The following is a 25,646-nucleotide window of genomic DNA, read 5'->3' on the forward strand; positions in this document are numbered from 1 at the left end:
AAATGTGATAAGAAAGTTTTGAAGAACTACAGGGGAATTACTCTTATATCCCATGTTGCTAAGATAATGGAAAGGATACTGGAAAGTAGAATAAGGTTGAGGGTTGAGAAGCAGATACAGGAAAATCAGTTTGGTTTCAGAAGTGGAAGGTCAACAACAGAACCCATTTTCATTATGAGACAACTAATGGAAAAGCATTGGGAGTACGGGAATGATATGGTGATGACATTCATTGATATTGAAAAGGCATATGACAGTGTCCCTAGGACGAAAGTTTGGGACAGTCTGGTGCAAAAAGGAATTGGACAGGGATTAATAAAAATGATCATGGCATTGTATAAGGAATGTTGTAGTTGCGTGCAAACACAAGTTGGCAGGACAAGTTGGTTCAAAATAACTAGTGGGCTGAGACAGGGAAGTGTTCTATCACCAATCCTGTTTACAACAGTAATGGATGACATCATGAGAACAGCAAAAGCAGCATATGGAGGAAGAGAAATGAACATGATGTTATTTGCAGATGATACTGTGATTTGGGGAGAAGACGAGAGGAAGGTTCAAGAACAGTTGAATGTGGTGAATGGGAAGATTGAAGAATGTGGATTGAAAATAAGTGTAGAAAAGAGTAAAACTCTAGTTATGACTAGAGGGGAGAAAGAAGGGAAAGGTCAGATTAGACTTGCAGACAAGCCCCTGGAAGTAGTGGAAACGTTTAAATACCTGAGGAGTGAATTAATGGAGAATGCTCGACTGGATGCTGAGATTAGTAAAAGGATTCAAGCTGGAAGTTGTTTCATCATAGTGTAAGAAATATGTTATGGGACAAAGATGTGCCAATGGAAGCAAAGGATACTATGTACAAGATGTATTACGTGCCCATAACAACTTACGGAGCAGAAACTTGGACAATGACAAAGAAGGATGAGAGTCGAATACAGGCGGCCGAAATGAAATTCTTGAGGAGTATGATACAGAAGAGTAGAAGAGAAAAAATAAGGAATGAGAAAATCCGGGAAGAAATTGGAGTGGAAAAAATGAATGATAGAATAGAGAAGAGCCAACTAAGATGGTTTGGGCACATAAAGCAAATGAGCGACGAAAGAATGCCAAAAAAGGTGACGGAAATGCAAATCCAAGGAAGGAGAAGCCGTGGACGACCACGATTGAGATGGAAGGATACCATCCAACGCAGCATTATAGAAAGAAACCTGGACTGGGACACAGTGTTGGAGGAGGAGTGGTGGAAAGACCGAAGAAAGTGGAGAGGAACCATATTTGCCCCTACCCGGCTACAGCTGGATAAAGGGAAATGATGATGATGATGATGAAGAAAGGGAAGAGTATCGGTTAAATGACATGTTGCATGGGACTCGCCTGTTGCTGTAACGTGTGGAGCAGAGCTGGTTATTTGGGTTAACCGAGGAGTGGAGTGAATGTGACTCGACGGAAGCCTAGAGGGCAAGGTGAGGAGAGGGAAAAGAGCAGGGAAGGAAGGGGATTAAGACGGGACCAAAATATGTGGGAATATAGATGATTGCTGAGGGAAGGTGCTGTGAATAGAATGAAAAAGAGGACTTTTGATTATTAGATTTTTTGTTTCTAAAAATATGAATAAGGTCATACAAAATATTCGGTTTTTTGGAAAAATCGAGATATTATATTCTTGGTGTACTTCTCCGGCCAAGTTGTCTTATCTGTATTCACACCATCCTCATACAGGAAGAGAAACTTTATATTTTAGTGATAGATACCTTGATTTTAAGCAGGTTTCCCGTCAGGGATATATAATAATGTAGGTTCTTTAACTGAAGTACCAACGCTCAGAAATACTGCAAGAAGTAACAGCATTATATCATCAACACTTCATTTAACTTGATTTTTTTTCTTTATATGGAAGATAGCACCAATGCTGTTTCTTAACAGAATGAACCTTGAGCTTACTAATTTGGCCACTTAGAAGTGTCAAGTAGTTTGCTGTAAAATAATATACTGTAATTTCTCTGGAGGGAGCGACAGCAAACGTATAACATGTTGTTGTCCAGCTTCCCTACTGGCTCCGAAAACAAAACTTTTACTCCTCCCTCACTAGTGGTTTAATGTTGCACCAACACTCTGGCGATGTAAGGATGGGAAAGGTAGCAGTCATGGCCTTATTTAAGGTACCACATCAGGGCTGCAAATGGTGGGATTTGAACCCACCGTCCAGAATGCAAGCTCACAAATACGTGACCCTAACAGCACGGCCAACTCGCTCGGAAAGAAATAAGTATATTTAGGTAATGTGAGGATATTACTCATTCAACAAATAGGCATAAAACTCTCCAACAGGCGAACATGAATGTGTAAGATTTGCTCAAAAGACAAAACAAACAGTCCGTTATTGCGTGGGAGTATGCTGCTAGAAAGGACTGCTTGATACTGTACCTCAGGGTATTAATGTGAAATAACGCATTGTTTCATTCGGTTCTTGTAGCTGTGCAGTTGCCTTTTATCATAACATTCTCTTTTGTACAATGCAGAAATTGGCAATAAAAACACAGCGAGATGAGTGAAATGTTATATTACTGTCAATTATTGATTGTTCTGGTTTTAATTAGATTACAGTTCTAAAATAGTGTGGCCAGTGCCATTTCATTTGGACTCCCACACAGAAAAATACATTTCAGAAAAAAAAAAATTAAAAAAAATACTTGTCACTGGTTATATTTACTTTTTTGGAATACAGTGAAACCTCGATTCTCCGTTTTTCGAGGGACCATGTAAATAAAACGTACAACACGGGAAAACGGAAAATCCAGGATTGAATGAAAACCATCAACAATTTGGCTAAACATCACAAAAATGAAATATGTATAATTATAATCTTACCAAAAATCCTAAACCAAACCAAACTACAGCCCCATTGGGACTTTGCCTGCCAAGCGACCGCTGCTCAACCCGAAGGCCTGCAGATTACGAGAGCGCATGGTCAGTGCGACGAATCCTTTCGGCCGATATTCCTGGTTCTGTAGATCGGGGTCGCCATCTCACCATTGGATAGCTCCACAACTAAAGGTAATCACGTAGGCTGAGTGGACCTGGAACCAGACTTATATCCAGGTAAAATTGCCTGACCTGGTCGCAATCGAACCCGGGCCCTCTGGATGAAACCGCATTAATTATCGGTACGAGAGTTCAAAATCTCGATACTTTATATCCAATTTTACAGGGGAATCTTCGTCAGTTCAGCAACTTTGATTAGGCTAGCCAAACTCTTCGAAAAATCTAATAACACCAAGCCAAACGACATTCGAGCAGAAGTAGCTTTTTAATTCTCTCATCTAATAAAATAAAGCACATTAGATACAAAAGCACCCGAAATGATGGCGAAATCCCTTCATTTCTTAATCTTTTGTTGTAATTTGGTCTCCGGTATACAGTTCGTAGTCAGTTTCTGGAAATCTCGTATCGCGCAAATTAGGCCTACATCGACTTTTAAAGGTTATGTTGAACTCGAAAACATGGTTTCGAATGTATGTATCGATTCTTAAAAATTCTAGAATGCATTATATTCAGTTCTGCGCGTCACAAATCCAGTCAAATTGGAAACATAAAAGAAATATCATCAAAACTTCAGAAATTATGGTTGCGTGACCTTGAGGTCATCTGGAAAGCATGCTTGCTGCACGTGCCCGTACGAGTTGGAAATGATACCAACCATTTAAAACCAAAACCAAATAAAACGACTGCAGTTTTTGGTATTTTAACACGAAAACGTAAAATTCCCAGTCTTACATTAGGACCTAAACAGTAATAGGCAATCCCAAGACCTCCCATGGCTTTCTTTTTTTTTAATGTAAGGTGCAACATCTGTTCTGGTCTCGCTAACATAATCATGTACGATAATATCAAAAATACTAAATTTGTGTTAAGAAGGAGCAGTTTCGATTCCTGTCTGAAAGCCCAGTTACTCTACAGTGCCCTGAGCAAAGTGCCGAAAACCTCTTCGGCAGTACGATTGAAAAATGTAAACATATGGACGTTTTATAAGTGCGAACATTTGACGAAACTCGTTCCGTCTTCAAACAGAGCTCTCGAAATGCGCCGTGTCTCCTTGCAATTGTTGTGGCCACTCTCTGCTTTATGTTTTCCAGACATTCTCTAACCAATACCACCCGAATGCGATGCTAACATGGTCCCTTATGCAAGTTCACCGCCGATCGCTTTTCCAGTACCGGTACAGTACTTGCTTTAATTATCGCAAACAAGGGGCGTTAACGCCAAGATCCATAAATATGCCATAGCCGTCCTTTCGAGAGACACAGTTTATTAAAAAACGATTGATCGAGGATTTAGCGTTGACGGGACTGGAATTTCTGGACGGTTGATCCGGGAAATCGTTTCTTCGAGGAACGGATAATGCGGGACTTTTACAACGTAATTTAATTACGATGCTAGCGGGACCACGTAATTTGAATGCATATTCCGGCAAAACGTATTTTCCAGGAACTGATAATCGAGGTTCCACTGTACTAATGAAAGAATGTTGGGCAGCTGCTAAAAACAGAATCAAGTGAGTAACTCTAACCGTTAAGAAATTATGAACATTTAATCCAACACTGTATTTTTATGGAAAATTACGTATAAACTCTGCAATTCAGCTGCTATCTAAAGGGTTAAAAGCAGGAGTCTTACTAATTAGAAAAGTTCTCAATACATGCATGCATTTTGGAAAAAAAAAAAAAAAAAAAACACAACATAAAATTAAAAACATTTTAGCAAGTAACTTGCAACTGGTACTTACAGGAATGGGCTCCTCATCCATGCCATTCTTTGTATCGTCTGGAGGTTCCGATTTGGATTCTGTAGAATTCTCATCTTGCCATAGACCACATTTAGAGTCCAAATTATGAACAATCCTAGCAGAGAGCTTAATGTCGTGCCTTACGACTTGCCGATGGGATGTGATTCCGTTGACAGTGCGAATACGACGACTTAAGTCACGGTTTACAATGGCGCCCAATTCACAGTCTCGTAGCTGGACAGAAACGATCAGTGTTACCCTGTACCATCAGTTACTTACGTGTAAAGGCATAAAAAACAAAATGAAACAGACCAACTTACCCGCGAACTTACCCTAATGTTGTTAAGGTTCCAACAAATTTCCTTGATGTTAACATGTCTCTCAAACGTTACCCAACCCCTGCGGAACCACCGCCGTTCAGGCTGAGGATCGGCGATAGCCACCCGCAAGAAGCCAGGGTAGCGCTTGCACATCTGTAAAGAGACAAGTTTTGTAAAATATACAGTCTTCTGAAATTCAATCATTTTCTTTGAAATTTGCATTTACAAACACACAAATACTTATAATTCTCTAATTTTATTATTGACTAAATCAGCAGCGACATCTTCTTATGGGCTAAAGTGCAGCATCATAAGGTGCTGACTCGGCTTTGTTTCACAATAGCTAGATCACCGTGTTCTGAATTTCTGGATGAAGCTATGAATATGCTATGTGCGCATGCTTGAGGATAAAATCATACGTTATGCTACCAGACGGAAGATGTTGCAGATAGCTTATTTATTCCCTCCTCACAGAGGAGTTGCTCTCTGGCCTCACAACATGTTAGGGGGAATGTAAGAAGAAGAGAGCATTATTCGGTTTTTAATCACTCGTTACATCAACTCACCCTGAAAGCTGTAGCAAACAGCTGAATTTTATCATGAGCCACGACTAGCAAACACAACAGAAATATTTCAATGAAATCAGTGGTGCATGCTGCCAGATCTTGAGAAGTATCACAGCATTAAAATTAGGCAATCCTTTACTTCCAATGGGTTAACAGCTGTTATCAACCACCTTATATATACGCACTTATTGCAAAGAACACATTTTCCCCTTGCGTTCAAAACTGCAAGTTTGTTTGGATCATGAGTTGACCAGTAATGATTGATGGTCTTCAATATAAATATGCTGCACTGTGTAAATAGCAATGACAAAAAATATACACCACTTTTCTCCATAATTTATGCATCCCAATATTTTTGGATCCAAAGTGGAGAAAAAGAAATGATCACGCATTTGACGCACTCACTTCTTCGAACATCCATCACGGCCCTTCTTGTGTTGGACAGTTTTCTGTTTTTTTTTTCTTTTCTTTGTTGGTATGTCATTATTATGTATTTACATGAATTGTACTTTTATTATTAGTGCAAGTTTATTTTACTGATGATGATGATGATGATGCTGCTGCTGCTTGTTTAAACGGGCCTAACATCCAGGTCATCGGCCCCTAATGGTGCGAAATGAAACGGAACGATATGACAAATTAAAAGCCCAAAAACATCCACTGAGCACAATTCAAAATGTGAGGATGAAGAATGAATGGATTGATGAATTTAAAACAATCAATGGAATTGACCCACAGTGCCCTACATGCACAGAAGCTGGCATAAAACAATAGTATTACTGATTAAGGGACTGCTTCTATAGCGCAATACTGAATCGATGATACTTGCAGTCGATAGGGGTCCAAAATCCAAGCCAGCGTTCCCTCACAATGGTACTTATCGCTAGGATAGTAGAACCATGGTATTTGTCATGTTGCGGTACTAATGAAGAGTAGCGTAGACTCGCGGTATTCCACACATTACGGTACTACTCACAGGTAATGAAAATCGCACATGTATTACAGACCTACGCTGTTTTGCACATTGCGGCGCCATTGACAGGCAACACAAACTATGGTGTTCATCACCTAAGTGTACTAACCACAGAAACTCGTACTATCCCGTGGTGTCCCTCATATAATGGGTTCTGTCATCCCATGGTGTCGCTCATGTAGTGCTACTAATCGCAGGTACTGTAAGAGCCGTCGAGCTCTCGTTTGCTACTAATCACAAACCAATATAGTGGTACTACGCGCAAGTAAAAGCGACCCAGTGTGTTCCCCGCGTGGTGGTAACAATCACAAGTAGTTTCATGGTTCTAATTTGATCATCCCTTGGTCACCCCTTACAACAGGCAGGGGATATCATGGAAGAATTCTTCGTCTGCGTCCCCCACCTACAGGGGGTGTTTATTTTACTTCAGGCCGTAATGTCAGCTCGTAATGGGAAGAATATTTCCAATGTCTGTACTTCAAACCCACATGTCCAACTTACCTGATGTACCCTATTTGACTTTTCAGAAAGAATCTCACGCCAGAATCTTATGCCAAATGACGATTAACTGCAAATGAGTGTAACCAATTGCGTGCATATTACAACGAATAACAAGAACTCAGGCGTGAATTTTTCAAACCTTATTGGCATCGTTGTTCAAACATCATCCTTTGTATACTTGTTTCATGTGCTGTTTTCATATTTAGGTTTTGCACATCTGATCGGGAAGTTAAGGGGAATGCGCTAACTATACGCTGCCTGGCTGCTGGCACAGCTCGTTACAGCCTGGTTGGTTCATGTCCCCTGCTTCTCTCCTCCCTACCTCTCCGCCACACCCCTATACTCCCGCGGCACTTCTAATTTTACGACTTTTTATTTGTTCAATTTTGGCGTTTAAACTTGCGCTGGAAACATGTAGTTTTCACCTTAGCATTCTACTGCCTCACACGAAAATTCCTACCAAATTTCAACCGAATGCGAGTGTAACACATGTATGTGTTCCCTCGTAAGTGTCAAGTACAATAGACGCATTATAACTCTGCCACTGAGTAGCCAGCCTTTCTAAGAATTCGAAGGCTTGCATGTTTTGATGCCTTTCTGGAGATTTGAGAAACGTTGGTGTAGAGGCTATTAGAACGTCATTCTTCACTATTTCCCGAGATCCAGTGAAGTTACACACAGGCACTGTACAACCGGTTGTCGCGGTCGTTTGTCAACGAGGGTTGTGTGTGCGTGCGCGTGTGAAAGGAAGCAGCGTAGTTACCGCGATAGTTGCCAGTGGTATCCATTAACTTACTGTTAAGCCGCGAATGCAAGACAACCCTTGAGTTTTCGCATGAGATTCTGAGAAAAAAGTCGTCTTGGATTCGGAGAAATACGGTATCACTCCAGAGGTTTCTGTGGCAAACACTTCAGTTTACTTCTTCAAACGGCATCACCTAACCTAACCGTACGTATATGTATCTTGAAAACATATTTAAAACGTGTATACAGAAATGATAAACTCCTCGCTAAAGAAATTACATGTAAAATAGCCTTTCCAAAATTTAACTTGATGCAAGAAGACACTATCCTCTGAAATCAGTGATGTACTCTGCCATATCTTGAGGTGTATCACATTCTTACTTAATTTCCGTATGTAACATTACAATTAAGAGATCGTTTACTTCAGTCTTTATTTTTAAGAAGTTAACAACCGTTATCAGACACGTTATTTACGCATTTATCACGAAAATATGTTCTCTTTCAGTTCAAACTTTCTTTACGAAACAGCAGTTGACGGGTATTACTAATCGACTGCGACACCGTCTTCGAATGTCGATGAGAGAAATCGCTAGTGGACATCACGAGGAAACGATACCGAAGGTAATCGATCTCTTGCAATATAATCGCCGGGGTGCATAAATATCGGGAAGGAAAAAATCACGCGCCCTTAATCGCTCATAATAACGGATGTGTCAGTGATAGGGCTCTCGCTGTAACCGAAGGACGATACACAGTTTAATATAGGGATGCCGAAGGGACAAAAGAAATTGACGTTATAACGGAGTTCTCGTTATACGCCGTACTCGCTATAGCGAACTTCTACTGTATCTGAATTTCTCGAATAATTTACGCACCTGTATTTTTAGTCAAAAAAGTGCGTTAATTATGCAAGAAAATACGGTACGTGCTAAATCATTAGTAATAACAGATGAAACAGTGGAAGAGTTCTTGTTGTAACCAAAGTACATTGCATAGTTTAATATAGGAATTTATAAACAACTGAAAAGAAACTGTCATTACTGGGTTCTCACTACAGTAGAAACTCGATGATTCGAAATCGGTTAATTCAAAATCCCGCCTAATTCGAAGCAGCTCTCATTCCCGGAAACATGAGATACAGTTTTGCATGTTATTTAAAATGTTTAATTCGAAATACGGATAATTCGTAATTCAAAGTACAATGTCGGCCCCATTACTGAAATTCAGACTTTTAATTCAAAACTGCCTTTATATTTTAAAATAACAATATGTTACAGAGTAATTTCAACTTGAAATTTATCCGCGTCATAATAGAACGCGTTCCAGAACGTGGAGGGGTAGCTTTCTGCACTAACACTCACTTCGGTGGGTCTACAGTGCGCTACACGATTGCTAAATTGAATGAAATCTGAATTATTTTGTATTCAACCTTTTAAGGAACGCCGTAATATCACGCAACAGGTAGTGTGCACAAAACCAGAATTCGCGAACACTGGCAATGCCGACAGTTGACGAAAAAGCGTGGCTCACATAATAAATTGGTAGGCACCGAACAATATTGTCATTGCCGATGAAACTGCATTGCTTTATCTTAATGCGAGCCCAAACGGTCTTATGGTTTTAAAGGAGAAAGTGCCAGCCGGGGAAGCATACAAGGTGGGGGATGGGGGTCATTGTAGTGCATTGCAATTGTAGTAAACATGGAAGCGAGAAACTTTATCCCCTCGTCATAGAAAAATTCGATAAGCCCCAAAGTTTAAAGGGCGTCGAGCACTTTCCATGCCAGTACAAAGCATCTAAAAATGCAAACAGTACAGATATCCAAAAAAATTATGCATTTGCACTGGGGAACCAGCATAATTTATCCTCGTCTTTGAATTGTGTGATTTTTTTTCTTTTCGTTGCGTGAGGTTATGTTTGTCAGTGCATTATTTGAACGTTGTAAATGCACCTTGTTGGATACATTTCAGAAATAGTTTTTCCATGGCATTGGAAAGGTTTAAACTGTGAATCGAGGCGATTGCATGTATCAATGGGTCTTAGAATACTTTGTGATGCGGCAAGCGTTTACATTTCTGAAGAACGAGAGAAGAGCCATGGCGGGAAATCGTACAAGGATAGAGTCATAGGAAAGTACGATTTTAAAGGCATCGGGTACTGCCTGTGTAAATACAAGGCAACTTTCACATTTCTGCACACGAAGAATACTGTACCGTTCTTGATGCAAAATAATTCCCACATATCAAGTTTCTGTTGCTAAATTTTGAAAAAAATATGCAGGGATTATTCAGGTATACATGATATACCTCCTCCAATATAATAAACTACCCTCCGTGGTGTCTAGCGTTCAGACAGAAAGGGCACCTTGAAAAAGCAGGCATGACTTATCTTAGTTTGTCCGCTTCCCTCATCCTTCTCAATCTCTGATAGTGCAAGGATTACTTTTGAAGCTGTTGAGCTTGTCTCAGTTGGCGTTCCTAGCTGCCCATGTTTCAGGTCCATACCACACAATCATGCAAGTTGTAAATCTTTGTCTCTGTTTGGCATGAAAGAGCTTTAGACCTCATCACCTGTTCCTTGCCTTCATTATGTGTGGTGAAACATGCTTCCAGGTACTCAAATTCATCTACTGACATCAAGTTTCATAAGAATGCCTAACTGTTCCTACCAGGGGCTAACACTTCCTTTCACAGCAGCAACCAGTATTCAATTTGTTAAAAGGAAAATGAAGGAGATTTCATTGCATCTGATAACTTTTTCATTAGTAGACTGACAGAAACAAAAAATAACTGAACTCACCGCCTCAACCTCTTGCTTTGTGATGGTGGGGGCTAGGTTGCGAAGGAAGATGGAAGCAGTACGATGGAGGGGACGAGGTTTTACAGCGGGTTCCTCACTCTTCTCCCGTGTCTTCTCTCTATCCTTGTCAGAACCCTCTGTTTCCATTCCCTCCTCAACTCCCTCTCCTTCCTCTCCATGCTTCTTGCTCTTTTCTTGTTCCTCCTTGTCAGACTGAAACAGAGAGGACAGTACCATCAATGAGAGAGTTCTGTATGCTGGTGATACAAAATAATTATTAATAATCTTGACCCTATGTTTATAGAAACTGCAGCAAATACAGTCCTGTCTAGGTTAGAATCATGGTTCAGGAAAAACAAATTAACACTGAACTTAAAAAAAGACCCAATACATGGAATTCAAGGCATCTTACTACCATGACAAAACTGCAAAAAAAAAAAAAAAAAAATACAACCTTATATTAAATGCAAAAGCAAAAGCAATTGAAAATACGTTGACCACAACATTTTTAGGTGTCCACACAGATGAAAAATTAAGATGGGATTGTCATATTAAAACAATACGGAAGTCTCCGAGTTTTGTTTGTTTTGCCTTAAGGATTTTGTCTAATAGTTGTAGTGAAGAATATGTTAGAATAGCATATTTTGGATGTTTCCATTCAGTCACCACTTATGCTATTGGTCTCTGAGGCTGCTACAAATCAAATCTTGATGTTATTTTTCTAATACAGAAACGAACTATCAGAATTATATCGAGATGTAACAGGTTAGTTCATTGCAGACAATTATTTACGAGACTAACGATACTCCCAGTACCAAGCATATACATCATGCAATGCATCTACATGTGGAAAAAAAAGAAGAAAAAAATATTGATCACTTCAGAAACAATTTTGACAAGCACAGTAACCAGATGCGAACAAGAAATAATATTTTTATCGAGCACAAGAGTAAAACCATTGCCTTGAGACATGTAGACTCAGTTGGAATCAGATTGTATAATAAGCTTCCAAATAAGATTAAAGATGTTAGTCCCGTCAGTTCATTTACCACACCTTTAAAATGTCTCCTGCTGAGTAGCTGCTTCTATAGTACAGAAGAATATATGATGAAGTGCTGGTAATGATGCTATTACTTATTAACTTGTAAACGCTTAATATCTAGTATATAGCCTTAAAAATATGTCAATGTCACATTGATTATGTACATATTAACACCACACCAATAGACTTTTATTTTTATTTTGTCTTGTAAATATTGGTTATTAATATTATTTATTATTTAAAAAATTAAGATGTGCTGTCCTAACATTGAGGTATTTTTCTTCTTTTTCAGATTGTTCATTATTGTGCATATATTATTGTTAGTATCAGGAAATCACTCGACAACTCCTATACTGATGACATATTACAAAATATGTAATTGTACAGTCTATGGAAGCTAAATAACGGAATGAATGAATGAATAGAACTTGACCCCTGAGATGGTCATTGCCCTAAGGTCCTCCAGAGGTGATAATCTAAAACCCATCAGGTAGCATCTGTATTCAAGATTAGGAGTGGCCTTGTGGATACAATGGTGGGTTAGTTGGCATGGAGGGTCGTAAAACTCCACTCAAAAATCAACCATAGACCCGTACAAAGGCTGGAAACTGTTGAAGATGATGACAATTACGAATTCTATGCCATTCAAAACTTTCAGGTAAAATTTGTAACTTATTTAAAAAACATAAAATTTGTTTTAGAAACAATATGACCTTCAGTAATACAATGATACTTTCTTGAAATGTTTTCATATTTGTTTTGTTTTATGTTTTTCACAACTTTGATACTCTCCTCTGATCTTCAGAAATGGTAGACTCAGCTTTCACTGTAACCGTACACACACATCAATAAAGAATGTATCGTGTTTCTGCTAAGGTGTACCTGGTGATTGGTGTAAAGGTGTAATAATACCACTATTTAAAAAAGGTAACAGGAAGGTTTGTGACAATTATCGAGGAATTATATTTGTCACAAGTAGCCAAAATATTCGAGAGAATAACAGAACGGAGGATGAGAAAAACGGTGGAAAGAAATTTAGAAGAGCAGTCCGAATTTCGACAGGGCAGGTCAACAATAGATCCTATATTTACCAGGAGATTAATGATGGAAAAACAGTGGGAATACGGAACAGATCTGGTGAAGGTATTCCTTGATCTAGAGAGGGCATACGATAGTGTTAATCAAGAAAAAGTGTGGGAAACCCTGGAAAGAAAATGATGTGGAATGCAATCACAGGAACTAGTGAACGAAATTCTTAAGAATTGTTCCAGTTGTGCCCTGACACCAGTGGGAAGAACAGATTGATTTTGTGTTTGTAATGGTTATGGATGAAATTCTAAAGGAAACAAAGGCAACGTATGGAGGGGATATGAATATTGTTTGCAGATGGCATAGTTATCTGGGGAGTCAACAATACAGAAGTTCAAATCCAACTAGAGGCTTTAAATGACAATATTCAGAAATATGGTATGAAAATCAGCATGGAGAAGAGCAAATCACTGGTGATGACAAGAGAAGAAAGAGAAGGAAAAGGAAACAGTATCAGGCGACAAAACCTTGAAGTTGTTGAATACTACAAATATTCGGGAAGTGAAACAATGCAAGATTCAAGGTTGGGTAAGATCAGCAGGAAATACGTTTTACCAGAATGCAAGGAATCTAGTGTCGAACAGAGAAGTTTCTATGAAATATAAAGAGATAATGTAAAAGACATACTATACCCTTATATTAATGTACGCATCAGAGTACTGGACATTGACAGCAAGAAATGAGAGGAATATTCAGGCCGTTGAGATAGAGTTCCTGAGGAGTGTGGTAGGGAAGACAGAAAAGAGACAATATTGAGATCAGAAAAGAGACAGGTGTAGAAAAACTGAGCGAGAGGATGGAGGAGAATAAATTGAGATAGTCTGGACATGTTATGGGGATGGAGGAGGGAAGGATACGAAAACAAGTGTTGGAGGCTAAGGTAGAAAGAAAGAGGCCAAGAGGGAGGCCCAAAACACGATGGATAGAATCTGCCAAGAACAGTATAAGAAAAAGACTGGACTGGAATATAATTACTGAAGAGGAGTCGTGGAATGAGAGGCAACACCAGGAGCTGGACAAGGGGAAATGAAAATGACAAAAATGATGTGGATTCAATAGTAATTTTCTTGTATAACACATTGTCTTTCCTTGTCCCCTGCACAAATTCTTAACAAGGTTTACTATAATTACCAGAAACTGCAACGGAAAGGAGGATTTAGATTACAGCTAAGGGAATTAACCGAGTACTTCCTCAAAGGTAGCAGGTAGGGACCCTTTTCGGAGGCAGTCCTACCCAGGGAGTGGCACCCCTGACTATGCGAGTCCCAGAGCACACTGACCCGGTGTGTAACATCTGGTAAGGGTTACGAGTGAAGGCCTCAACGACTTCTACAGCGGAGAAGGTGGACTTCGGTACGGTGGAGATGGCGGAAGAGGCAGCCCTGTATTCAGGGATTAATAGTAAAACCTGCTGCCTTGTAGGTTTAGTTTGGTAATGTTTTATTTTACCTGGCAAGATTAAGGCCTTCAGGCCTTCTCTTCCATCTAACCAGGAACTGAAATATACATATATTGCATTGTATTACTTACAATAACTAGATCTGATACAAATTAAATTAATAATAATACAAGAATGGTGAGATTACATTAAGATTAAATTAACAAAAATTGATAAAATAAGGAATGTGGATATCTGGCAACAGCCTGGGTTGGAAAGAAGCTTGCAGGAGACTAGAAGTGAAGAGATTGCAATGGTATGGTCACATGAAAAGAATGCACCCTCAAAGGACTCCTCGAACATACTCTAACCACAATGTTCCTGGGAAGAGACCAAGAGGAAGACCTAGTGATGTTTGGGAAAAACAGATAATGAAGGACCTTGAAATTAGAGATGTGAACTGGTGTCGCACGTATGAGCAGCATCTGTGGATGGATAGAACAAACTGGAGAAGGCTCGTACACAACCGCACCCGGCTTGCTGGAGTGAAGAAATGATGATGATTACTTCCTCAAAGTTTTCTTAAATCAGCAACCAAATCTTTATTTTGGCCGCATGTACTTATAATAAAATGAAGTGCTTTGTAATGTGTTTATTAAATGAATATACAGGTACTACGTGCAAATTTTATTTGTGTATTTTTTTAAAAAATTTCAAGCATAACTGAATTCATATTTCAGAAATGGGAGTGTCTAAATCTGGTCCCCTGGGCAAGCACACCAAGCACGTAAAACACACATGAGAAGGATAATAATAAACTTGTCAAAAGTGTCCTCCAAATAGTGAACTGCATGCCTTGGCACAACGTAAGACATGACAAAGAGAAACGTTAAACGCTGCTTGAAAAAGAAACACCTCAAAATATTGGAATGAGATGTGAAATAAGTGGAAAAATTGTAAAACTTGTAAATTCCGTCATGTAATAATCAGTACCATTGTCCTATAATTTAATATATGAATTCAACAAGAATCTTTATCACCAATCAACAAGAAAGTTTTTCTAGAAGAACAGGAAATGTTAGTTCAGATAAGAGACTGCAGTTATTTAGAACAGGAAATACTGCTTCAAGATATCTCATTGCAAGATTCAACTACATCTACAGTACTTTATGATCATAATAGTGAACTTACTGCAACACTCTCTGCATCATCATCAGACTTCTCAGCTGTCTTCTTCTCTTCCTCCTCTTCTTTGTCCTCTACCATTGCCTCTGGCTCCTTTTCTTTTTCCTTGCTCGGCTCTTCCTCAGCAGCACTCTCATCCCCTTCCTTCCCCTCCTCGAGGCCTGGAGGTGGAGGCTCATCTTCTTCAACGTCTGTAATAAAAAGAGTAACTTTAAAAATTCAGTACATCGTCATCACAATTGTTAACCAATTCAAATCCTCAAAATCCTGATCAATTGTACCCATCCAATGCAGTTGGCTAGTATAAGTGATCTTATAGTCTCTCACATCAGTTGCTTCCTCTACTGACTTACACAGTCTCTTACAAACCCAGACTGTCCAGCGGTGTTTCTACTCTCCGAGATCTAAGCAGCTGCACATGTCTGACCTTGCATATCTCAGCTGTTAACATGGCGAGACAGTCATCATCGCAAAGCAATATTTTCGTAAGTAAAACTTATTTTAAATACGAGTCTGCTCGACGGGTACGCTATGCATTTGTTCAACAATATACTGGAAAAGTGCCACGTTCACGAACGTAAGTGTAAAGAAATTTGAAGCTAATGGGCCAGTGCTCAATTAAAGATATGCGCGTACACTAACAGTTTTGACATTGAAAGAGTGCTTTTATGCGGATAATTGTCGCACTTATTCAGGTTAAGATTTCAGAAACTATGAGACAGGAAAAGGCAAGGACTGAAAAAAAAAAAGGTGTGGCCATAACGCCAGTATATGCCTGATGTAAAAACGAGGCGACAATGGAAAACAATCTTCATGGCTGCCAATGGAGTGTTTTGAATGTATGATCTCTAGAATGCAAGTTACAACTATATGGCCTGTACAACCCATCCCAGAAGCTAAAAAAGATTATACTCACTGTAACAACTCTATAATCAAAGCTACACTTCCTCGTACGGTGGCATGTCGTGTATATTATGATATTTTACTTCCATCGAAAGCGATATTTTTATCTATGAGCAGATCATGCTCATGCTTAGCCATATTTGAGTAAAGTAGACGTCCGTTATAGCGAGAATTCATAATATCGAAAAATTTACTCTCTATAACGGATTGTCGTTATATCCGATTTTGTCTAAAAGTCGGAAAACCCTTCATGCACTTCGAAATCGGTATGGAACGGCAATCAGTTTGTTCAAAACTTGCATTTCCGCAGATGATATCCACACTAGGGCTTACTTGTTCGTTATTTTTCGTAATCCAATACTACGTGAAAGTGCATGTTTAATTTCATCTGAAAAAAATTATAGTACCGTATTTCTCCGAATCCAAGATGAACCCCGCTTTTTCCTCCAAAAAATGTAAATCAGGCTCCAAAAGAAGTTTGTAAAATCATATGAATGCCTTGTTGTACAGTAGGCCTACGCATTTTTAGACTATTTTTAGACGCCGAACATTGACTTTCGTCATGCCGTATTTCTTTTTCTTTTTTGTGGCTGCACAATTGTTCTTTATTCCCGCGGGTTTAAGGACCATTAACTTAACATTGGCATCATAATACCGAAGAGAACTCGTTGAAAATTTTCCGGCAATACCTATTCCATGCGTCTCTACAATACAGCGATCCATCGGGAAATTATTCTTGCTGTCTATAAAACTGTTACTTTTACGCAGCGTCAGATATAACCGGCTACCACTACACGCACGTCTCGCTTGTCGGGTTCGGCCAAATTCAGCAGCTAGCGATTTACAGGCCTAATCGCGAACGTTGAACGTCAACGAACGAGTTTAATGCGCCACGGTATGGCCATTCCGCCCTTGCTTTTTTCGTGCACATACCTCATAATTTCACCTTCGACTTCTTTAAAGCGTCCTTGTGCAGTATGCATTTTTTTTAGCTCTTTGTCTTCACGCTAACGTCAAATACTGGTTTTAGTTAGGCCTATGCCGTATTTTCTTGCGACTGCACAATTATTCTACATTTCCGAGTGTTTAATAAACATTAACTTAAAATTGGCATCATAATATCGACTAGAACCCGTTGAAAATTTGCCGGCAATAACTTTTTCACGTATCTTTACAACACGACTATCCATCACGAAAATATTCCTGCTGTGTATAAACCTTGATTTTACGAAGCGTCAAGTACAATAGATGCGTTATGACTCTGCCACTGAGTAGCCATGGCTTTTCTAAATATTCGAAGGGTCGCATGTTTTGATACCATTCTGCAGATTTGAGAAACACACAGGCACTGTACAACCGGTTGTTGCGGCTAGCGATGAGTAGTAAAGAGGCGGTCATTTATTGTCAACGAGTTCGAGTTCTGTGCGCGTGTGAAAAGAAGCAGCGTGGTTACCGCGGTAGTTGCCAGTGGGATCCATGTTAGGCCGCGAATGCAACAACCCTTGAGTTTTCGCACGAGATTCTGAGAAAAAAAGTCTTGGATTCGGAGAAATACGGCATCATTCCAGAGATTTCTGTGGCAAACACCTGAGCTTTCTTCTACAAACAGCGTCACCTAACCTAACCGTATATGTAGCCTATCATGAAAACATATTTGAAACGCATGTAAATAGCCATAACTAGATGCGAGAAGATATGAAATATCATCTGAAATCAGTGATGTACTCTGCCATATCTTGAGGTGTAACACATTCTTACTTAATTTCCGTATATAACATTGAAATTAAGATATCGTTTACTTCAGTCTTTATTTTTTACAAGTCAACAACTGCTATTGGCCACGTTATTTATGCATTTATTACGAAAACGTGTTATCCTCTTTCATTTCGAATTTTCTTTTGAGAACAGCAGTCGATGGGTGTTATTAACCAACTCCAACATCGCCTTTGAATGTCAACGAGAGAACTCGTAAATGTACAAAGGGAGAAAACTATACCGCACCGAAGATGATCGATCGCATTTTGTTGCAAACGTTTCAATTTTCTTATTCAAACAGCATCACGTATCCTAACTTAACCGTACTATACGTATGATGAAAACACACATCAAGCGCCGGTAGAGAAATTATACCTTTCTCGCTATAAATTTTCACAATAGCCTTTCCGTAATTTAACCAGACGCGACAAAATATAAACTAACCTCTGAAATCAATTAAGCACTCTGCCATATCTCGAGGTGTATCCCATTTTTACTTAATTGCAGTATGTCGCCTCAAAATTAAGCGGTCGTTTAGTCAGCCTTAATTTTTAACGAGTTAACAACCATTATCGGACATGTTATTTACGCATTTGTTAATATGTTCTCTTTCATTTCGAATTTTCTTTACGGAACAGCTGTCGACGGATATTACTAATCGACTCCGACATCGCCTTCGAATGTCGACGAGAGAAATCGCTAGTGAACATAGCGAGGAAACGATGCCGAAGATAATCGATTGCATGCAGTATCATCGCTGGGGTGCATAAATATCGGTAACGGAAAAAATTGCGCACGCTTCATCGCTCGTAATAACGGATGCGCCAGTGATAGGGCGCTCGCTGTAACCGAAGGACAATACACAGTTTAATATAGGAATTTTGAACGGACAGAAAAAAGTTGTCGCTATAACGGAGTTCTCGTTATATGCCGTACTCTCTACGGCGGACTTCTACTGTAATTTGTAGGAAGACTTCAGCTGACTTAACGTTTGGCGTGCGCACTGACGAATTCCATTGGTTGTGACAAGCAAAGAGTTGCATGGAAGATATTTCTATTTCCATTATTGAAACTTTAAACAACGTCTAGCTAAACATCGGCTGAACATTATGTAATGAAAGATCGTGATCGACATAGACATTGTCTAAGGCTTCTAACTACTCGTCGCTTCCGCAATAGGCCCAATAGGTTTAGCAATGTATCTATGATTCAAGACATCGTCGGGGCTCCAGCTGAGGCATTAAGGCACTACGGAGGGTATGGGGTTTGAACAGACTAGACCGATATTATGCCACTGACCCAGATGAGTGGATGCCAGGCACAGTACAGAGTTAGGCTGTTGTGACCTAGTTGTTTGGTTCGATTCCAGCTCAGTTCAGTGGTATTACCAAATGCTCTAAGACGTTTGTCTCCAGGCTGGCAAATGCAAGACAACCTTCTGGCACTTGGGTACCTACAAAAACCATAAAAGGGTTAGTGCAACATAAAACAAATAATATTTATTATCATTATGATGACAATTATGAGTTAGATAATCTGTTCTTATCCTCAATTTAATTTGGCCTGATCCCTGTATGTTCTGAACACTCTACTAAATACATATTTTCAATACTTAACATTATTTTATTTGGGTATGCATTTGCTGCACAGCATGTTGTACCTAACCATTACAATGAAAGACCCAATGACAAGAACAGCTGTTCTCTCCAGAGAGTAAATACCTCTGTGTCCTTACGCTAATGTTACCAGCGCACTCTGTTTTTATAAATACACTACAATCCCCTTTACCACAACCTTCATTTAATGGACGTCACTTATCCTGTTACATTAAAAAAAAAAATTACAATAACTTGTCATTATGTTAATCATTTTGTGCATGTTCCTATACTCTATCCCAGAATCGGTCAATTTATGTTCATTCACTATGTCTTTCCAATAAATTAGTGGGAACCCTTTATTTTCACAAATTCTTATAAATTGTTACCATAGGTAGACGCAACGCAAGTGTTTTTAATGTCTTGTCAACATCGATTTGAGAGCGCTTTACAGAATTTTAGTCGTTTTAACATACATTTAGGAACATCAATTTCCCACCACCAGGTCAGTAGCGTCATTTTCTTCCTGTAAGTAACAGTTTGAGAAAATCCTGTTCTACTCCTAATCCAGAATTAAGGTAATTGAACTGGCTGAAATACGAACCTTTAGAATCTTGCATACTCTCACAACACACTCCTTTTTCTTTTGAATCAGCACAAATCTATTTCTTCCCTGTGGATGGCTACTCGCTCTCTCTGGTCAGGTGTCGCGCAGAAAATGTACAAGTGCGAATTTCATATTTTTACACAAATTTTTATGTAAATGACCATACATTTCTTTGCCAATTTTGAACAACTTGTCAATGAAAAACGAGATACATCGCAGGACATCATCCATTAATTGATCAGGTATGCATAATCTACGTACTGATAAGCAATATCTTGCAATTCGAGATTAAAATGCATTCCTTTGCTACCTAGCAATTTTGTTAAGTTTATGTGTGTGTGTTTCTTTAACTTTTAGTGTTTAGAAGGAGAAGGAAACACCTTGGTGGAATGAAAGAGAGAGAGCAGCAATCAGGGAAAAAAATCTCTTGCAGAAAGAAAGGGATCGGGAGAAAAATAAACCATATCTTACTAGAGACGAGGCAAAGATCAGAAACCTCAAACAATTATACTGAAACAAGAAAATGAACGTTAAAAGAACAGTTACAGAAAAACAGACCAAGGCATGGAATATATTCACCCAGAATCTGGAAGGAAGACAGCAGAGGCAATAAACTACTGTGTAGTGTTATCAGAGGTAGAAGGAAGCCAATGAATACCACAAAGGCACTTGAAGACGAAAATGGAAATCTGGTTAGGACAGAAAGTGACATAAGAGAAGTCCTGATGAACCATTTCGACCACCTACTGAATAGACCAGTTCAAGAACAAAATACAGAACTGAAAATCCAAGCCTACAATGAGGAACCTCCCATCACCTGAACAGAAACTCAGACAGTCTTAAAATCTATGCCTAAAGGAAAATCTACAGATGCAGATGAAGTGAATGCAGACATGATAACAGGCAGCAGGCATCCAGGGTATTTTCTTTTTTCTATTTGCTTTTACGTCGCACCGAGATAGGTCTTATGACGACGATTGGATTGGAAAGGCCTAGGAATTGGAAAGAAGTGGCCGTGGCCTTAATTAAGGTACAGCCCCGGCATTTGCCTGGTGTAAAAATGGGAAACCACGGAAAACCATCTTCAGGGCTGCCGACAGTGGGGCTCGAAGCCACTATCTCCCGATTACTGGATACTGGCCGCACTTAAGCGACGGCAGCTATCGAGCTTGGTACATCCAGGATATAATATGGCTGAACAGAGTACTAAATGCCGTATGTACAGACAACAAAATACCTGCAGATTGGAACAAGGGTGTTATAATTCCCCTGTTTAAGAAAGGCAGCAGACGGAAACCCACCAACTATAGAGGAATAACACTTCTGTCTCATGGGCCAAAAATTCTAGAGATGATCATAAAAAGAAGATTGAGAACCATCAATGAACCACAGTTAGAGGAGGAGCAATATGGATTCAGAAGTAACAGATCAACAATGGATCTAATTTTTAGCACAGGCATGCTGATGGAAAAGTATTGGGAGAAAGGCAAGAACTTGGTCATTGTATTCCTGGATATAGAAAAGGCCTATGATAGTGTTATAAGAGATAAGATCTGGGAGTGTCTGAGGAAAATATATGTGCCTGAAGGACTGGTAAGGAAAATTCAGATGTTGTACAAAGACTGGACTAGCTGTGTACAAATTGGGGAAGGTCGATCATCATGGTTTGAGACCAAGAGTGGAGTTCAGCAAGGAAGTGCACTGTCCCCCACTACTGCTCATCGCTGTTATGGACAATAGAATAAAGAACGACAAGGAAAAGTTAGGTGAACTGAATGCTGTGGCCTTTGCTGATATCATGATTTGGGGTGAAACAGAAGAGGAAGTGTCCGGCTCCATGACTAGATTGTTAGCATGCTGGCCTTTGATCATAAGGGTCGGGAATTTTAACCATCATTGGTTAATTTTGCTGGCACAGGGGCTGGGTGTATAGGTCGTCTTCAATCATTTCATCCTCATCACGATGTGCAGATCGCCCACGGGAGTCAAACCGAAAGACCCACACCTGGCGAGCCAAACTTGTCCTTGAACACTCCCGGCACTAAAAGCCATACGCCATTTCATTTCAGAAGAGGAAGTACAGACCAGACTCAACGTATGGAAATCCCAGTTCCAGGAACATTACCTTAACATTAGCGAGACAGACAGTGGTGATGACAGTCAACAGAGAAGGGCGTCTAGCAAGTGTAAAACTAGGAGACCACCAGCTAGAGTGTGTGGACAGTATTCCTTACCTTGAAAATGTAATCTCCAGTGATAATTTGGTCAGAAAGGAAATGACACAAAAGGGATCAGAATTCTACCAACAAGTAAGAACACTTATGGGATGACATGATTCCAAAACCGGCCAAACTGATGATGTTTAACAGCTATTTCATACCAATATTGACCTATGGTATTGAAGCGTCCACCCTCACAAAAAGATTAATAAAGACTGCAAACATCAGAGATTACATTTCTCAGATCCACCATCCAGAATACCAAGATGGACAAGATAAGAAATGAGGAGGTGAGGAAAGAGCCGGAACAGACATCCCTATTAGACAGAATTGGCACATCCAGACTACAGGGGTACGGACATGTGATGAGGGAGCCTACAAGAACAGCCAGAAAAAATTTGGAAAGACGGGTGGAGGGGAAAAAGACCTGCAGGAAGACCTAAAACTCAATGGATGGACATGTTCAAGGTTGATCAAGTTGCCAGAGGATGGACAGAGGATGATGTTCTCCATGACAAGTTGTATATGGGCAGGAAGAAGTGGAAGAGGCTCATTAACAGTACCCGGGAAAATGGAATTGTACAATGATGATGATGATGATGATGATGATGATAGAATACATCAATTTATGTCCAGAATTGTGCTAAAATGTTTTGAACCTTTTCAATAAGCTTCTTGCATAAAAGTTTCAGTTTCCCTTATTGCATCTTCTTCTTCTTCTTCTTCTTTTATGACCACATAGGATCACTTTAGTCAGTCCGTCGTTCAGGTCTCTTTGAAGGGATTGTTCGGGCTTTGCGGTCCTCCCAGTACTTCTTCAGACGCTCCGATCTTCGTGCCCTTTCCTCAGTTGAAAATGTGCGTGTTGTTGGTTTGTTTTGTGTAAGGGTAAAGCAGAGGTTTGTATTCTTGAGTTTTGTATTCAATTTTATCTTATTTTTGGTGTCTTCTGTTGTAAGGCCTATTTCCTTCAGATCCTCTCTTACTTCTCTGATCCATTTACATCCTGTTGTGGTATTTTTTGAGACGAGATTGTGTTGTACTAGTTGTTTCAGAAGTCTCGAGTCCTGCATCCTCATGATATGTCCAAAGAATCCCAGTCTCCTCTTACGCATAGTATCTGTAATGGGTTCTAGCTCTTTGTACACGACTTTGTTAGGTATTAACCGCCACTGTCCATCTTTCTGATATTTTTTGTTGATACAGGTTCTTCCAATCCTCCTTTCAATTTTCTGAAGTCTGTCAGTCTTTGATTGTTTATTCAGGTAAAAGAGTGTTTCTGCTGCATATGTAGCTTCCGGTTTTATAACTGTGTTGTAGTGTTTTATTTTTGTATTTATTGATAGACATTTCTTTTTGTAGATATCCCATGTTAATTTTTGTGCTTTAGCTAATCTATTTGTTCTTACTTGGATTGAGATTTTTTCATTTAAGTTATGTGTTATTACTTCTCCAAGATATTTAAACTGAGTTACTATTTTGATTTTATTACCATTTATGGTGACTTCTTTTAGCTGTGTTGGTTTTTGGGGCATAATTTCTGTTTTTTCAAATGATATTTTGAGGCCAATTTTATTTGCAATGTTTTGAAGTTCTGATATCTGGGTTTTTGCTTCTTTTATGTCCACTGCTAGTAATGCTAAATCGTCAGCAAAACCCAGGCAATTTGTTTTGATTTTTCGGCCAATCTTTATTTTGGGGGGACATTTTCTAAACCATTCCCTCATTACCATTTCTAGAGCACAGTTAAATAATAGTGGTGAGAGCCCATCTCCCTGCCGTAGTCCAGTTTTAATTTCAAATGTCTCTGATGTTTCACCCCTAAACTTCACTTTTGACTTGGTATTGGTGAGAGTCAATTTTATCATGTTTATTAATTTGGGGTGTAGTCCAAGGTGTCTTAAAATTTTAAACAGAGATTCTCTATGGATGCAATCATAAGCTTTCTTGAAATCTACAAATGTTATCACCATATCTCTGTTTCTTCTCCTGTTATAGTCCATTATCAACTTAAGACTCATGATCTGATCAGGACAGCTCCTCCAGGGTCTGAAACCTCCTTGATATTCTCCTAGTTCTTTCTCAAGTTGTAAACTTATCCTATTAAGGATGATTATTGAAAATATTTTGTATGTTATGTCTAGGAGAGAGATTCCCCTGTAGTTATTAGGGTCGGTTTTGTCCCCTTTTTTGTGCAGAGGATGAATGAGGGCTGTTGTCCAGTGTTCTGGTAGTTCTTCTTTAATCCAGATAGAGACAAGTTGTTGATGGAGGGCAACTTTTGCTGAGGTTCCTGCATATTTCCAGATTTCCGCAAAGGTCTGATCTTCTCCTGGCGCTTTGTAGTTTTTTAATTTATTCAGAGCTTGGTAGACTTCCTTTATTGTGGGGGGATTGATGTTTTCTGGTGATGTTTTTATCGGGGTGTTGGTGTCCAAATGAAGGAGTTCTGTAGGTTCCTCACAATTTAAAAGCTTGTTGAAATGTTTAGCCAGAATTTCTGCATTGCAGAGGTGCCAACTTTGAAGTGGATTATCAGTAATTGCCCTCCGCCCCCAAGAAAAATTTCGAGTCAAGTCCAAAGCATACGCCTTCCTTCTTGATAATGAAACACCCCTTTTGCCCTTCCCTCTAGCAATCTATCGAAAAGTATATCATATTACACAATAACATTTGCACGCAACCTGTTGGTTCTATGATAAAACATTCCTTGTAGCTTGTCTCACGCAGCAGCTGCTTTTCAGTGTAGTTTTTCTTGAAGCATCCTTCCAACTGTGATGACATTTTCGTTTTCTAAACCATAAGCGATACCAGTGCAGTGCAGAACTTTCTGTCAACTGTCAGGTACACTTAACACAGCAAATACAACATTACTGAAGGATTTCTATTGGAGCTCCTTCGTTCACAATTAATTATACAACGCTTATGGGTAGCAAAAGGAAGTCACGATCGAATAAGTAACGTTGCCAACTCACAAGCACTGAAATAAAGTCGATTTAGGAGAAAGGCTCGAAAGGACTCAACATTTTTCCTTTTCTTTTGTTTCCATCAAAAATTATTTTTTCCTGATAATGTCAGCTTTTCCGTAATTATTTCCCCTTTGACCGTAACTCCGTAATTGTGAGGTGAAATCCGTAATAATTACGGACAATCCGTAATAGTTGGCACCTCTGGCATTGTCTTTATT

The 25,646-nt window shown here is 39.3% G+C and overlaps 1 protein-coding gene across 6 annotated transcripts in view; it reads right to left on the reverse strand.

Moving 5' to 3' along the window:
• The window catches only part of Ars2 (arsenic resistance protein 2), a 223,893-nt gene that overhangs the window by 106,771 nt on the left and 91,476 nt on the right, over positions 1-25,646 (reverse strand). For 4 of the 6 annotated variants that reach the window (XM_067155112.2, XM_067155108.2, XM_067155107.2 and 1 more), the window contains 4 exons: positions 15,387-15,571; positions 10,687-10,899; positions 5,104-5,256; positions 4,784-5,017 (listed from right to left, as the gene is read on the reverse strand). In XM_067155112.2, the coding sequence (XP_067011213.1) occupies positions 4,784-5,017; positions 5,104-5,256; positions 10,687-10,899; positions 15,387-15,571 (785 nt within the window). The remainder of the gene's footprint in view (positions 1-4,783; positions 5,018-5,103; positions 5,257-10,686; positions 10,900-15,386; positions 15,572-25,646) is intronic. The other 2 variants (XM_067155113.2, XM_067155109.2) reach the window with 1 other exon arrangement.

Source organism: Anabrus simplex, chromosome 10, assembly GCF_040414725.1.
Source record: "Anabrus simplex isolate iqAnaSimp1 chromosome 10, ASM4041472v1, whole genome shotgun sequence".
NCBI lineage: Eukaryota > Metazoa > Arthropoda > Insecta > Orthoptera > Tettigoniidae > Anabrus > Anabrus simplex.